Source organism: Culex pipiens, chromosome 1, assembly GCF_016801865.2.
Source record: "Culex pipiens pallens isolate TS chromosome 1, TS_CPP_V2, whole genome shotgun sequence".
Taxonomy (NCBI): Eukaryota; Metazoa; Arthropoda; class Insecta; order Diptera; family Culicidae; genus Culex; species Culex pipiens.
In genome coordinates this window covers 58,268,924-58,285,331 of record NC_068937.1, presented here as the reverse complement: position 1 = coordinate 58,285,331, position 16,408 = coordinate 58,268,924, and the positions used below count along the sequence as shown (strand labels likewise).

Here is a 16,408-nt window from a genome sequence, read left to right as displayed (position 1 = left end):
TATTTTTAATTTTTTCGGCAGTAGTATACTCATGCTTCAATTGTATGCAATACTTTTTTTTAATTTTTGTGAAAAATTAGCCAAAAGTTGAGTTTTTATTTTGAGACAGTTGTGTGCAAATTAAATTATTAACTTCAAATTCATCATTATTACCTAAAGGCTTCTCTTAATGGTTAAAGGGTTACATAATATATGTAGAAATAATCTCAAAATTTCATGTTACTGGAAATTTATTAAATCCATCAAATCCTTTTGAAAATGCATTTTAACTGGTTTCCAGTTGATTCAACTTTAATTTTCATTAAAATTTTGAAGTTTTTCGAAAAAAGTTGTTTTGCCCCCTGATTATTCAGATCGAATTTGAAGGGGGGGCGACATAAACTTAAAAAAATATTTGCAACGGCCTAAAAAGATGATTTCCATTCACTCCTGAATGTTTCATGATTATAGTGAGTAATAGAAGAATTAAGTTTGAAGTTGCGCAAAGCAAAATGTCAAACTTTTTGAGCAATTTTCTTGAAACACCGAGTTGATTTTAGGGTGCCACGATATCTTGAGATTGGATGAACCATATGAGCTAAAATTTGGGGTGAAGACTCTCAAGACATATCGCATTTGCATGACGAAGCCTGATTTCATAATAATAAATAAATAAACCTTTTGAAAAGCGACCATCGTCATGCACACGGGACCGGTTTAACGAGTCTTTAGAGTTTTGAAAATGTTTCATTTAAGTCAGGTGAAACAAATTTAAATTTATTAGAAGGAAAATATTCATCAAGTACAGTGGATTTTAAAATTAAAGCTGTTTAATTTGACGCTTAATGTTTGGATACATTCTAATGCCAGTCATTTTTCTAAAGAGATTTGTGCATGAAATAATTTGTATACTTTTTTGAAAAATGCATTTTCTTACTGTGCTCCAACAGAAAGAGAAATGTGCTCATTTTCCATAATTCCCAATTCAAATTATTTAACATTTCGGCTTCACCACCCTCTAAGCCAGCACAACCACCACGCCAACAATAAAGCAGAAAACACAAAAACGACGATGATGATGGCTCGAAAGAGATTTCGCATGGACCGGTTTTTCTAAGTTTGTGGGTCGATCGGAAGAAAATGCACCCCCGAATAAAAAAGTGGGTCCACTCTTTCTCTTCTTCTCTTTCTCCTTTGATTGGGAGATTCCAGAGTGAGCTGTCACAGTGCCCGAGTGAGAGTGTGAGTGTGTGTTTGTGTGCCGGCTCGTTAAAGGTTACACGTTGCCTGATTGAATTGCAGCCAGCCAGCAGTGTTGCGTAATTTTATGAGCTGCTGCTGTTTGGATCTTGTTTTGTTTTTCTTTGGAGAGTGCTTCGAATTGGATAATGCTGAAGAGTGAGCGGATCGCTTTCTTGTGTATGTGTGTGCGTTTGTTCAGTCAAGTGTGATATGAATTATCTTTTAGGGGGACCGAAAAATTGACGATTAGAGATTGCGTTGCGTCAGGGGCTTTCGGTTTTTCTCTGTTGAGAGTCGATAATTGCCGACTGCAATTTATTACCGGAGTTGACCAGGAGTGTAATTATGGCTGTTTTAATTTTTGCGAAAAATGTTAAGCGTTATTGATTGAAGTTATGATGCAAGTACATTGTTCAAGACAAACAGTAACAATTGTGTTTTGAGCTTAGTAACCACAGCTTGTTCGATGAATTATTTACTTTTGGTCTGGCTTTTGAAATATCGAATTCAATAATTTTTCATTTTTTTTATAGAGTGCAAAACAATATTTTGTTTTATTTCAGATTTTACTTTTTTTTTCAGAGGACTAAAAAGTATCTATTGTGATTGAATTAAGAATAATGCAAATTTTTATATTTGAAAAAGAACAATATTTTTGGATAGAAATTCAAATTGTTGTTGCTGTTCAAAGAACTTTTAGGCTAAAACTTTTAAAAAAGTTTTTAGTTCTTCTTTATTTTAAAAATATTTAATGAAGCAAAGCACTCACCTGAAAATATATTTTTGAGATGCTGAGAAAATTTCTATCAGTTTTCCTTTCAAGACTAAGTAGACGACTTGAAATATCAAGTCGGTGAAAATTTTTTTTTCAGTGTCAACTCTAAGCCCTTCATTTCTAAACTCGCGATTCTCGGAAGCTATTGGTTCGAATCCTACCCAGATCAAAATCGATATTTTCATATGGGCTTTAATTTAGCACATAGACCTGATTTTGAATAATGAATTGAATTGCCTTTTTATATTTAGTTGAATTTTTAAAATATGTTTTTCGAATGCAAAAAATAAGGCTAAACAATTCTGTACGTTACAATAATCCATTTATCTGCACAACTGCACAACCCATTAGGGGGGTCTAAGCAGATTGACAAACTGAGCTCAAGAGTTGAAAAAAAATAACACAGAAATCCCATCCAACACCACCAAAGTGTGCTGCAAAGGGTCAAAAGAGAGAAAGCTACAAAAACTGCAAATGACAAGTTGCACATTCAGTAACGGAAGATGAGGTTCGGTTCGGTTCAGTGTTGGAAAGGCTTATCGTGATACGGAAGACAAAAGTTGGCTGTCGGGTGTGAAGAGATGAGCGCCAAGTGCCACGTGATGAATGAACATTGTGTTGAAACAGTTGTTAGTTTTTTGGCCGTCCAAGTGTGACTGTAACTTCTCACGATTAGTCTCTTTCCACTTTTTTGTCTACTTTCGTTCAGTTAATCTTGTGCTGGTGCACTGACTGAGGTAAAATTTCGATCATTTTTTAAACGAAGAAAAAGTGCTGCCGAGAGTCGAGAAGAAAAAAAGAATAAAGCGAAAGATTGGATAAGTGCATGTCCGAGCAAGATTCGTGAAAGTGTCCTTGTTGCAAGTGTTTTTTTTTACTTTTTGCTGAAACACAGACGACATCGGAGACAGCTAGTTGTGCCGTTGTTTGATTAATCATTCTGTTTGTACCCTGTTCCAACGAGAAATCGGAAAGAAGCTTCCATCTGTAACTGGATTATTACCTTTCAGCAAAATAATCTCTAAATATAGGTCATCGTCAAACTGCCTATCAACATCAGAAGTAGCAGCAGCAGGCCGCCTCTGTCGGTGAACCCGGAAATTACGAAATAATATGAAGGTAAGTAAAGAATGGGAAAGTTTGGAGCCTACAGCTGTACAAAGCTTATGATTGATTTCGGATTGGCAATCAGCTATGACTTTTTTTAACAAGTTGGTCACCCAAAAATAACAACTCTTGAGTGAAATTTTCATTTAATTTCTACCTGAAAAAAAAAAACATTTTTTATAAGCCATGCGAATGTAAAATAAAAAAAAATTAATCGCAGTAATATTTCATCAAAAAATATGTTACATTCACTCTAAACGAAGTGAAATCAATTTAATTTTCAAATTTTAAACTTTAATATCTAATTAAGCTATATTTTCTGTAAAAATAGCCTTACGATTGCAATGATGCAGTTTTTCAAAGTTTTTGTCATCTCATGGCATTGGCGTATTAATGTTTATCTTGACATCAGTGCTGGTTCCGGCATTGCTTCGAGAGTAGTGTGTGCGTATGTGTCTCATGTTTCACATCTCAATTCAACGACCCAAAGACTCTGTCATCAACCAACGAACCCAACTTTGCCACCACAACCACCTCAGGAAGTTCGTGTCGTGTCGTATTTTGTGCCGACAGTTTTCTTCGATTAACACACAGACAGTCATTCGGTGGAGACAACTCTTTCTCTCTGCCCGTTACGTTGCGTTCGTGTTGGTGATAACGTAATCGACGGTGCCACCTGGAGGGCACGTTCGACGCCAACTCACGGTCCGTCGACCTAAATGCAGCTCGGTACAACACATATGTGAGGTAATACTTTTGCGAAGTGAAAAAGGCCGGACTGATCAGCTGCGGATCTTCATCGGGAGACAACTCTCACTGTTGACCGAGTTATCATTTTGTTGGTTGTTTGCTTTTCTTCCAGATTTTGTATGCGACCGTCAAATTACATGGTTTTGTTTTAGTTTTTTGAAGCATGTTTATGATTGAACAACCCCTTAATGTTTTAAAAACCACACACAAACCACATTAACACATTTTTGGAAAATTAAGACAATCGCCAAAAGTGTTCACGTGGTTTTTAAATGTCCCCTGACATGATTTTTGTTATCTTCAGTTTCAATTCAACTGATCGGAAACCGGAACTGTTCGCATTCGATGAATTTATTAACAGTTACTGTCGTGGATCCAAAACGTGTATATTTTATTTACCAAAGCGGTTAATCAGTTTGTCTCGTACCGGCGAAAGCACTCTACCAAACATAGCTTTTGGTTTGTTTTCGATTGCTGTTTACAGACAATAACAGAAGATGGAATTTCACTAAGTTGAATGTCGTTTTATGTACTCAGTATGTTGAAACAAATGTTTAACTGTTTGAACTGCAAGGTAGTATAGCATTTTGTAAGGATTGGTATACATAAAGTTGATTTTCCTCGTGGTTTTATAAAAAAAATACTCAATCCACCTTGAATTAGTTGGTCCTTTTCTCACTTTTATATATACACACAACCCCCGGTGGTTGGTCCATTTTTCATTTGAAACTTTTTTAGCTTGTAGTTTGGTCGGTCAAAGTCAAACTAAAAATTGACGAGCTGTGACTTTTTACACGGCGCTCACGCACACTATAAAAAAAAAAGTTTGGTAGTTTGTGTGAACTCCGTGTAAAATGGGCGTCAAACTAAAAAGTGACCCCGTTCGTTTGACAACAGTTGGCGTCAAACTATCGGGGTTTGAGTGTAGTTATTATGTCCCCAATATCATCACTTTAAATGTTCTATTGATATTATTTTCTCTACTTTTTCTTTAGATATGGTTATCAGATTTTAATTTTTTGACTAGCCCAACGATGGGTAAAACGGTTCTTCAAAATATAATATAATGGTTCTTCAAAATATAATATAATCCAAAACCACATAAAATATGTCCTTGGACTTATACGAACCCAACGCAACAAATAGCACCTCGATCCGACACTCCGTATTGAACTGATTCGCGTTCGAACAAAACCGTCGAAATTTTCGAATCGTCGAAAGATCATTCAAGACGACGGCTTTCAGCACTTATTTACATTTTTCTCTCAGTAATCTTTTTTATAACTTTTTAAGTTAAATGCATTCGAAAGTAGTACAGATAAATAATTTGAAATATTTTTATAATTTATTGTTTGTAAATTTCATCAAAACCGATCGAAAACGTCTTTGTTTTTAAAAAGGGTGTAGAACTTATTGCAAACTAACCCAAGATATGATTTGCAGTATGGAATATTGGGCTTAAGCCATAGCTGTAGCTAAAGTGGCAACATGTTAACATATTCCAGAAAATATTGAGCATTTTTCAATCGGAGCATGGGCTGAGGTGTAAACGTGAAGATTACCCGAACAGGTGAAAATAACTGAAAAAGTTCAAGTTGTGTTATTGTCGGCAGGTCAGGTTATGGAAAATTGGTCTAAATTTACCCATAGTTACAGTAAAATTCTACAGTAAATTATAATAATAAATTATGTTATGACTGCATTGATTTTACATATTCCATACATTGAGTTGTTATTGTCTTACTCCCTCATAAGATCTGTTCCATAAAAATTTTTAGACCAAGTGCTGAGGATGTTATTATTTTTTTGTTCTCAATATCGATGATCGTGTTTTTCTGATAACAAAATTAGATATTTTAACAGGGTTTGTTATTGGAATGACTTCCGTTTTGATATTCCCACCTGCCCGGGTACAGGCTGTCTAGGGGATATAGCCTGGTCGATGCAAATTAAATAGGCACTTGCAACGTATGTATTGAGCTTGCAACACAGCCAGTTCTGCTGGTCGTAAAGAGTTTAAATATTTAAAAAAAACATGCCATGAACAGAATGTTCAGTGAGGAATGCACAAAATGATTGAGAATTTTCTCATTGGTAACTAATATTGATGACCAAAATTATGCAATTACAAGCTCCATTGTCGTCTTTCAAAGCATCATAAAAATCCGGAAGAGCTCGTTCACAGAATGTCACTTTTATTTCATGGAACCAGCAGCACTCCAACGGCACTTCTAATTAGGTGTACAAACGATAAAGTGCCATCATTACTGCTATCCCGCTGTGCGATAGCTACTTATCAATTCCCACAGATACTCCTTGTTAGGGACAACTAAGTCGTTTGCGGTATCTCACAAGAATACCCACCCCAGGCTAGGCACACGCTTCGACGGAGCTCCCTTCGTCCTTAACCTTCACTTGCTCTCATCCGGCAAGCACTCCAGGACAAGGTTTCTGGTGAGGTAGACTTTCGCGTGCTTCTCAAATCCACCCTGGGGAGAGATATTACATTGATCGTTGTTTGGCAGGAATTTTCGCCTCCTCGGTTGGCAAATTCCGGGGACGAAATTTATCCCAAGGATCATTTATTTATAAAAAAAATACATGATACATTGATTGAATTAAACTATGAAACTATAAATTATGTTTGAAACATTTTTGAACCAGCTTACACCTACCAAATAAAACATTGTTTTGTCAAAAGAACGTTTCAAAACCAAATTTTATTATTATAAAGTCACGATTTTAAAGAGAATTTCTCCAGGCCCAGCCTCAATAGGGATCGGGATTCACTTATCAAAAAGCTGCCGATGAAACGTAGTCCTACCTCTGTAAGAGAGGAAAAAATGACGAGCATGCAAATGAGCTCACAAACTCTTGAAGGAACTTTTCCATGCTGCTCGACAACAAAGTCTGTGTGAACGATTGAGGTGGTGGCGACGTGTTTGCTCGACAGGATCTCATTTGTATAATATTCAGATTGGCCCCGGATTTGAATCGGAAATAGTTCATTGACAGTGGGGGTTGGCTAGAGAGGAAGTCATCGTCGGACTAGAAATGAGCCTGCGATGAGTCGGTGTGACTTTTCCGGCCGCTTGGGCTGATTTATCTTGCAAACTTGATGATGACACTCTCCTGAGAGTGGTGCCGCGGGGGACAGATGGTGGTGAAAATTGATTTGCTGATGGAAGTGAAACAGGCCTGGCCATAACTCAAAACGATGAGCAATTGCGTGCCAAGAATGATGAAAAGTTTTCTGTGGTAGAAGTTGAAAGCGGTGGTTGTTGAACTTTGTCGTGAATTTTTAAATGGTAGATTAACTCCAGAGACTTTGAGATGTTCTTTGAAAATTATTTGAACTAAATAATGGCATCATGATAGTGGTCAAAAAGTTTAAATTCAGTATACTTGAAAATTGTGATCGAAGAGTTCTTTACTGATTTTTCCAAGATTTTTCAACAAAACTGAATAAGTATGACAATCAATTTGCAGCTTTATTTTAAATATTTGCAAACACAGGATGAGTTGTGTTAGGAATGTTGAAATAACTCCTGCAAATCTTGGAATGAGATGTCAAAAATCGATGAAATTGTTTACGGAATTCCATTTAATTCACAAAAACATTGTTGCGATTCTCCGTAGTTCAATTATCCGAGATTCTTATTGAAGTTAAAATTGTTTATATTTTTGGTTTTCTTATTCATGAAGTCAAATTCGAGTTCAGTTACCGTTAACTTTGCCGCACTTTCTTTCCATTTTTTTGAACAACACATTCGGATAATCTAATCGGGACTGATTAATCTTTACTCATGTCTTTATTTTTTCGATTATTATGCGAATTATTCAATATCTATATTTCAAAATAATATGATCAGGCTATTTAATGAGTTCAAATAAAAAATTTTCACATAAGTAGTTTATCTTTAAAAAAAGGGGTAATTTATCGCCAACTCACACAGCAGTTGCCCCGACCCCTCTTCGATTTGCGTGAAACTTTGTCCTAAGGGGTAACTTTTGTCCCTGATCACGAATCCGAGGTCCGTTTTTCGATATCTCGTGACGGAGGGGCGGTACGACCCCTTCCATTTTTGAACATGCGAAAAAAGAGGTGTTTTTCAACAATTTGCAGCCTGAAACGGTGATGAGATAGAAATTTGGTGTCAAAGGGACTTTTATGTAAAATTAGACGCCCGATTTGATGGCGTACTCAGAATTCCGAAAAAACGTATTTTTCATCAAAAAAAACACTAAAAAAGTTTTAAAAATTCTCCCATTTTCCGTTACTCGACTGTAAAAATTTTTGGAACATGTCATTTTATGGGAAATTTAATGTACTTTTCGAATCTACATTGACCCAGAAGGGTCATTTTTTCATTTAGAACAAAATTTTTCATTTTAAAATTTCGTATTTTTTCTAACTTTGAAGGGTTAGTTTTTAGAATGTAACAATGTTCTACAAAATTGTAGAGCAGACAATTACAAAAAAATTGATAAAAAGACATAAGGGGTTTGCTTATAAACATCACGAGTTATTGCGATTTTACGAAAAAAAGTTTTGAAAAAGTTGGTCGTCGTTGATCATGGCCGTTCATGGTCACCCGCGACAGACACGGACGACGAAACAAAGAGAAACGCAAAAAGTAACTTTTTCAAAACTTTTTTTCGTAAAATCGCGATAACTCGTGATGTTTATCAGCAAACCCCTTATGTTTATATATCAAATTTTTGTAATTGTCTGCTCTACAACTTTGTAGAACATTGTTACACTCTAAAAAATAACCCTGCAAAGTTAGAAAAAACACGAAATTTTAAAATGAAAAATTTTGTTCTAAATGAAAAAATGACCCTTCTGGGTCAATGTAGATTCGAAAAGAACATTAAATTTCCCATAAAATGACATGTTCCAAAATTTTTTACAGTCGAGTAACGGAAAATGGGAGAATTTTTAAAACTTTTTTAGTGTTTTTTTCGATGAAAAATACGTTTTTTCGGAATTTTGAGTACGCTATCAAATCGGGCGTCTAATTTTACATAAAAGTCCCTTTGACACCAAATTTCTATCTCATCACCGTTTCAGGCTGCAAATTATTGAAAAACACCTCTTTGGGGTCGTGCATAAACCACGTGGTCTTTTTTTGGAGAATTTTTGACCCCCCCTCCCCCCTCATGGTTTTTCGTGGTTTCACGCCAACCCCCCCCCCCCCTATATAGCCACGTGGCTTTTTCTTCCCAGGTGAAAAATCTTAAAAACAAAATAAGTATAGATTTCAAAAATGTTTATCCACAAATGATATACCGTCAGTGGTGGTGACTTTTCGTCAAAAAATTACTGTTGTTATTTCAAAACAACAAAAACATTTGAAATTATGTCGAAATAAATAATATTGGGGAATGTTCCTGAATGATTTAAAAACATTTTCCCAGAATAGGGCTAGTATAATCACACCGTTCATAAATGCCAATCATTTTAAAATTAATTTAAACTCACCCTTTAGAGGGGGTGACATTGGATCAAATAGAAAACATTTTAATTTGTGTAGGTGCTGTAACACCATTAAAACCAATTTAACAATATATATATAAAAAAAACAGAAAAACGAAGTTGACTTTATAGCTGTCGGCCACCATTGCTAGTACCAACCACTAGTGTCTTCCTTTTTATCTACAAGGACTTCGCCGCCCTGGGCTCCTAAGTGTATGAAAGTATGGCACGGAGCGACGGCGCCGAATACCCATATTTACACAAAGAATTTTAGAGCGCCCGCCGCGGGATTCCAACCGGCGACCTCTGGATTGGAGTCCAGTGCGCGGTCCGATTGATCCACACGGGCGGGACGAACTTCACGAAACAGAACTTCACTTAAAATTGTAAAAAAAAGTATGACATCACAAAGTTTAAGGTAAATAATAACAGTATAACAATTTATTGAAATGGTACAGAAAGTAAAAAAAACTCTCAACAAAACAAGCAACTTAGTAAATCGTATGTATTCAAAATTATGGAATTGCAGTGCAATTAATTGCGTCCAGAATAAATATGCTTTAGGAATTAAAGCTATTTTGTTATTAAACAGCATTCATGATTTAATTAAAATGCGCTTTCAAATATTTTTATAAAATCAAAATTAATACATAAAAAAGTAAAAAGTTTTGCTTTAGAAAAAAAATATTTTCATTTTATTTTTAGGAAAATGTCTAGTTATGAAAGTTCCTGGTTAATATTTATTTTATTCCAAACATTCATAAAAATCCAAACTAAAGCAACTTTTCTTTTTAATTAAGCATGATTGATTCCAATGATTCAGTGTGTCCAAAAAAAGTCGAGCTGTGTAATATTTTTTCTCCATACAAGAATCAGAGACAGGGACAAACATTCAATATTACGACCTTTTGAAATGATAGTCTTAATTTAATTTTTTCGAAATTATTGATTTCGAAAAGATCGGAAAATTTCACGAAAGTTTTATTTTTAAACATTGAAAATCGCACCATTAGTTGCTGAGATAGCGACATAGGAAAATTATGGGTTGTTTGGGTGAGACTTAGTAGACATCCATTTTTCTGTTTTTAATCTTTGCATGGCAATATCTCAGCAACAAAGTCCAAAAAAAGCAAAATATAAAGAATTTACTCAGCACTTCAAAAATATTTTTTTCAAAAGGGGGAAACATGGGAACTATTTTTTTAAATTAATAACTGCAACTATTTTTAAAAGTTACCTATAAATAGCTATAACTTGAAAACGGTGCACTTTATGAAAATTTCGCTAAGGTTCTTTTAGATTGCAAATTCGATTTTACATCGAAAAATAAAGTTGAAATTAAGTTGCGGTAAATATTTCGATTTTTTTTTAAATCAGTAATGATACAAAAATTCATAACTCAAACGAAGATTTTTGCCCGTTCCGAAAATTTCTGAAAAGTTGGCAAATTAAAAAAAAAATAGTGTTGGTGACAAAATGTGAAATTAAAAATCAGCAAAATAAATTACCATTTATCATTTTTTTCAGTGTAGTCCTTATCCATACCTACAACTTTGCCGAAGACACCAAATCGACCGAAAATTTCTTGAAAAGATACAATTTTTTTTAATTTTAAAAAAAAAATTAAAAAAAAAATAGTGTTGGTGACAAAATGTGAAATTAAAAATCAGCAAAATAAATTACCATTTATCATTTTTTTCAGTGTAGTCCTTATCCATACCTACAACTTTGCCGAAGACACCAAATCGACCGAAAATTTCTTGAAAAGATACAATTTTTTTAATTTTATATGCTGCCAAATTTGTATGGAAAACTATATAGACAAACTAATGTTGCAAGATGGCTTGGGCACCAAAAAAGTTTCAGACGGATTAAAAAAATCAAAAATTAAAATTAAAGAATAAAGACCAATTTTGAATAGAATTGCTCGGCTGTTTGTACAGTTATGTGAAAATAATCGAAAAAATCGATTTCGTGTCTTTGGCAAAGTTGTAGACAACGAGCTAAAAATCATTCTTTTAGTCATGGACATCCAAATTGTTTAAGTCTTACTCTTACTTTAAATTGAATTTGCTATGTCGTGATAAATAAAAAAAAATGATTGAGCTAAAATTTGGAATTTATTTTACATCTTTTTTCAGTTATTTAAGTAGGCAATTATCTACGATTAAAGATTTCTGATCCAACTTTTGGTTGCCGAGGTATTACCTCAAAATAAATACAAAAAATATTAAATATACGTTATTTTTTCAATATCTTTGAAATTATTAACACTGGGACGCCCAACGCATGTCCAATATACACGGATGCCCAAGCCTCCTTAAAACGTTGGAACGGTAACTTCAACTCGCAGGTTTTCGGGCTTGTCGGGTAGATTTTCGGGCAATTTTTTACTAGAGCAAACAAAAGTTGGAACGACGTTTTTGATCGCATAAATTACAGATTTGATCAAATCGAGTTCTGCTAAGTTTAAGGATCAACTAGACATCCTTATAATTCACTCAAAAAAAAATGTCCCGGTTGGTTGAGTTATGCCCGAGAACCAGCGAGTTGCAAATACCGTTCCATCTTTTTTTAGGAGTTTTATTTATGTTGATCTTAAACGGCATTGTATTGAAATTTATTTCACAAATTGATATCGGCAAAAGAAAAACTAATATTTTCAGGAAAGGGCACCATTGGCCTCTATTTTTTTAATCTTTAAATTAATTAAGAAACAAAAACAATGTTTGCTTGAAGCTCGTTTTTTTCTCTAAAAATCTAAAATGTTTGCCCATGTTTCTTTTTGGCTCAAGAGATGGTCCATTAAAAAAACTAAAAAAAATACCTACAACTTTGCCGATGGATAGTAAACGTGTATTTTATAAAATGTTATGTAATATAACAATCCGAATTGTGTAACCTATGAAATAAGGAATACCTTTCAGACCAAAATATCCAAAATTATTTGGTGAATCTTAAAGTATGTATCGTTCGTTTTTTCGTTACTGGTTATTTTTTAATATTAGACGGTTCACTTGCAAGTGAGGTAGTGAAACTGAAATTTTGCGCGATAATCCTGAAATTGGGGTTTTTAGTTTCTTTGTACTTAAAAAAATTGTATGAGAGAGGAGATACAAGATATCTTGAGTTTGTTTTAAGTGTCAAAAGGAAATCTTTCGATAAAGATTCTTCGATCACTTATAGGACCAGCTACGGTAATTAGCTAAGATCTAAGATTTTGAAAATATTTTTTTTTTCGCGGAGAATCATTTTTAGACACTTACATAATACATATTTAGTCTTTTGCCTTGTTACGAAAATCTTATAAAATTGACAGCAATATTTATTTTTTAAGCTGTTCGAAAATAGAACTATTGAAGACTACATCTACTTTCAATGCAAATTTGCAAGCACATTTTTAGCTACAAGATACCATCAACAAAAAAAAATAAATTTTGTTTGCATTTTGGTACGCATTTTGTAGGGTATAATAACTTTTGTAATACGTAGTTGCTAAAGTGTTCATTCAATAACAGGCTCGAAGTATTGATATGAATCTGCCGAAATATATAATTAAATATTGAATTGGAAAATATTGTGACATTGAAATATAAGTAATAATTCTAAACACAATAATTGTATGGTTTTGAAGTGTAACAAAGAATGTATGCATATAAGTAAACTCAAAGCGCGTATTTTTTGTTTTTTTTTTAAAGAAAAGATTTTTTTTAAAGGCCACGTGGTCAGCCGTCGACCCCCCCCCCTCCCCCCCATGGCTTTTCATGGTTTTTTTCGGTTGGATTTCGGACCCCCTCCCCCCCCCTAATGAGGCCACGTGGTTTATGCACGACCCCTTTTTTCGCATGTTCAAAAATGGAAGGGGTCGTACCGCTCCTCCGTCACGAGATATCGAAAAACGGACCTCGGATTCGTGATCAGGGACAAAAGTTACCCCTTAGGACAAAGTTTCACGCAAATCGAAGAGGGGTCGGGGCAACTTTTCCCGATTTCGTGTGAGTTGGTAGAGAATTACCCAAAGTGAATTTTATTTCAAAACTAATAAATCTGCTAATGGTATTTGTCTCAACTTGCAATCGATATTTATGTCTTTGACGCTCCATTAAGTTTGAATTAACCAGTTGACCGGTCCCGGAACCCAGTCCAGTCGACCCAAAAGTTTCAACGTCTGCCACAGATTGAGTTGGTATTAAATTCCTCTTCCGTCGTTCACGGGATCGCTCCTTTGCCGTGAATTTCTTCTCCACAGAGAAATATCTTCCCGCAAAACGAGCAAAAGATTCTCTTTAAATTTATCGGGTAATTGCTTTTTTACTTTGCTGAGCACTTTTATCGTCCATTTCGTACAGCCAGCCAAATTAGCATCCTTCCAAACCAGGAAAAAGGACCTTTCATGGGCTATACAAAGTATCAGCTTCTGGTGGGGTATTTGCGCAGCAAACATCAAAGATTATGTCCAATATAAACGGGATTTAAAACATCGTGGAATGAGCTTCCGGCGGGAATTCGTTGGCCATGCGGGAAAGCGCCAAGGAATTTGATGATGATTTAATTAATTATGCTGGTGATGGTGGATGGTGTATGGAGTGGTGTTTGTGATGGTGGTGGAAAACAGCAACACAGTGCCTGGAATTGTTGAATGGCCAATTCAATGATGGAGGTATTTCTGAGTTCTGTTTGTTCATCAATTAGAGACGAGTCGGCGAGTTTGATATGCTGTGCAATGTTTGATTTTTATTATGACGAGAGGTCTGCCACTTTGACAAATTGAAGCGTGACCGTTCGGAAAATGAGTTTTATGAGTAGTAATCCAGCTGCGTGTAAAAGGCCTGGGTGTAAAATAAATATTGCATTATTTTATTTATGCAGTTTTATGTGATTTTACACCCTTAAATATGTAGCCCATCAGTATGGGAAACCTACTTGACCGAAATGTCAAGCTTATATATGCGTTTATTCTTACAGCTTATCATCGGTCTGACGGCCGAGTGGGCTAAGGCGCCAGTCCTCACAGTTGGTGCTGGGTTTGAATCCCGTCGGTTACAACTTTTTTTTGTGTTTGAAAAAAATGTACATGCAGTGTGTAATATTAAGTGTTTATTTTGACGAAAGTGATGTGCATGCTTTTGCATGCGATTTTACTATCGGATTTTTTGCTGTGTTACAATAACACTTTCAAAAGACTTTCGGGAGGCTTAGTGATTTTTCACGCTCAAATTTCACTGGTATCTTAATTTAAAATCACCAAATGTTACGGAAATTTCGAGGTACGTGGAAAATATTAAAATAACTATGCAAATCTTATGCTAAACTTAAAGAAACTACTTTTTATGCTTTATTATATATTATTTTTCAATAAACTAAAAAAATCTTAACCTAACGCAAAACAAATTTTTACTTATTTCAAAATAAAATTCCTCTTAGATTATGGATGGGCTCTATTTATATTTTGACACCAAAATGTAGTCCATGCGTATTGTCATTTATTGAGCTCCTTTTTTAATGTACGACTAATATAGCTATTTGCTACTATTTTATCTTTGTACATTTTATTGAATTTCATATCAAAGCCAAATTTACCAAAAAATCTAACCATTTAAATAACTTTTTTGCGATATTCTTCCCAGTAAAAATATGTTTAAGCTTTTAATGTTACTTTTCAAAAACTAAATTAAAAATCAATAGACAAAAATAATTTAATCTGTAACGAAATCTTTAAAAATATATTTAAAATCAAAAACAAAAAAATAGATAAATCCACCCAAATAATCAAATATCATGAAAATCAAACAGGACTCAGACAAACGGCTGAAATGTTCTACAAAGGTGACTGAAAAAGACAACATTAAAAAAAAATCCCGAGAATATTTTTTTTCTTTGACTGATTTTTGTTACCATCATTTAAGTATTCACAGCATTCACTTCTACGTAAATGTTGCATCAATTTCATGTTAATGTATGTTGTGCTAATAATTCTTGAAATGATTCATATCACGCTTTTCAATTGAAAACTAATGAAATTTACTTAAAAATTCTTATGAATGCAATATTTATTATGTTGTTATTTTAAAGAATTCATTTGAGAAAATTGATAAATGTCACGGGATTTCACGGAAATCTTCAAATTTCACGATTTTCACACTGTCCGTGAAAATTCACTAACCCTAGTAATGAGATATGATTTCATTCGCAGATTTTATTAAAGATTTGACAGATTTAAAATTAATACTTAAAATATGCTGTTCTGTGATTTTATAGCAATAGCGTAGTTGACGTAGTTGAAACTGTGCAACAGGTCAAGTCATTTTTGGGCACTCATATTGTTTATACAATAAAAAAAAATGTTTTGCATAAAAACATGCAACTGAATTTGAAATAACTTTAGAGAAAATAAATTAGGTTTTGCTGCCAAGTGTCAATCAATGATTTTCAATTAAATCATTAAAACACTAAAAAGCATCAAAGTAATTGAGTGGGCAAATCAATACAAGTCCAATCCATGCCCAACTAAGATATTACCTAACTTCTCCAGCTCTCAACTTAAGCTTCCCATCGACCAAAACCGGCCACAGTCAGTATTGGCGCGCAGCCTTGAAACCAACCCGACTGGTTCTCCGATCGTAGAAACATCTTCCTGCTCCAAGTATTATCGCTGGGGCACACGAAATTTTATGGCGATTCGAGTACCTGCGATTGCAAAACACTTCAAAACCACTTTCTCCAACGTCAAGAGGCCAAGCTTCAAATCAAAGCTCGCTAAGTGGTAAGGAAAGCTTCCTCGTGTGTGTACACTTGTACTATTGGGGATGCCCCCCTTGACAGTGCCAGGAGTGCCCATAGTAGGCGATGCCGCACCGTCGATGGTTATCACGCGTAGCCACGCATTGCGCTTCCGACTAGCTGGCCGTGGCAGAGAAATTATATCATAACCTACAGTGGGCTGAAGCGTTCTTGTTATTTTTAATGAAAATCTTACTGTTTAGAATTTTTAATGCTTTGTATGATTTTCGAAAAGGGAAAAAGAACGCAATACGAATAACTGGTACCGTAAACCGGGGTGACTTTGATAGGATTTC

At 34.6% G+C, this 16,408-nt stretch overlaps 1 protein-coding gene across 6 annotated transcripts in view; it reads left to right on the top strand.

Moving 5' to 3' along the window:
• Positions 1-16,408, top strand: part of LOC120423051 (serine-rich adhesin for platelets) — a 62,609-nt gene that overhangs the window by 1,652 nt on the left and 44,549 nt on the right. For 3 of the 6 annotated variants that reach the window (XM_052706488.1, XM_052706490.1, XM_039586723.2), the window contains exon 2: positions 2,706-3,115. In XM_052706488.1, coding sequence (XP_052562448.1) covers positions 3,110-3,115 — 6 coding nt within the window. In that variant the 5' untranslated portion in view covers positions 2,706-3,109. The remainder of the gene's footprint in view (positions 1-2,705; positions 3,116-16,408) is intronic. The other 3 variants (XM_052706496.1, XM_052706493.1, XM_052706481.1) reach the window with 2 other exon arrangements.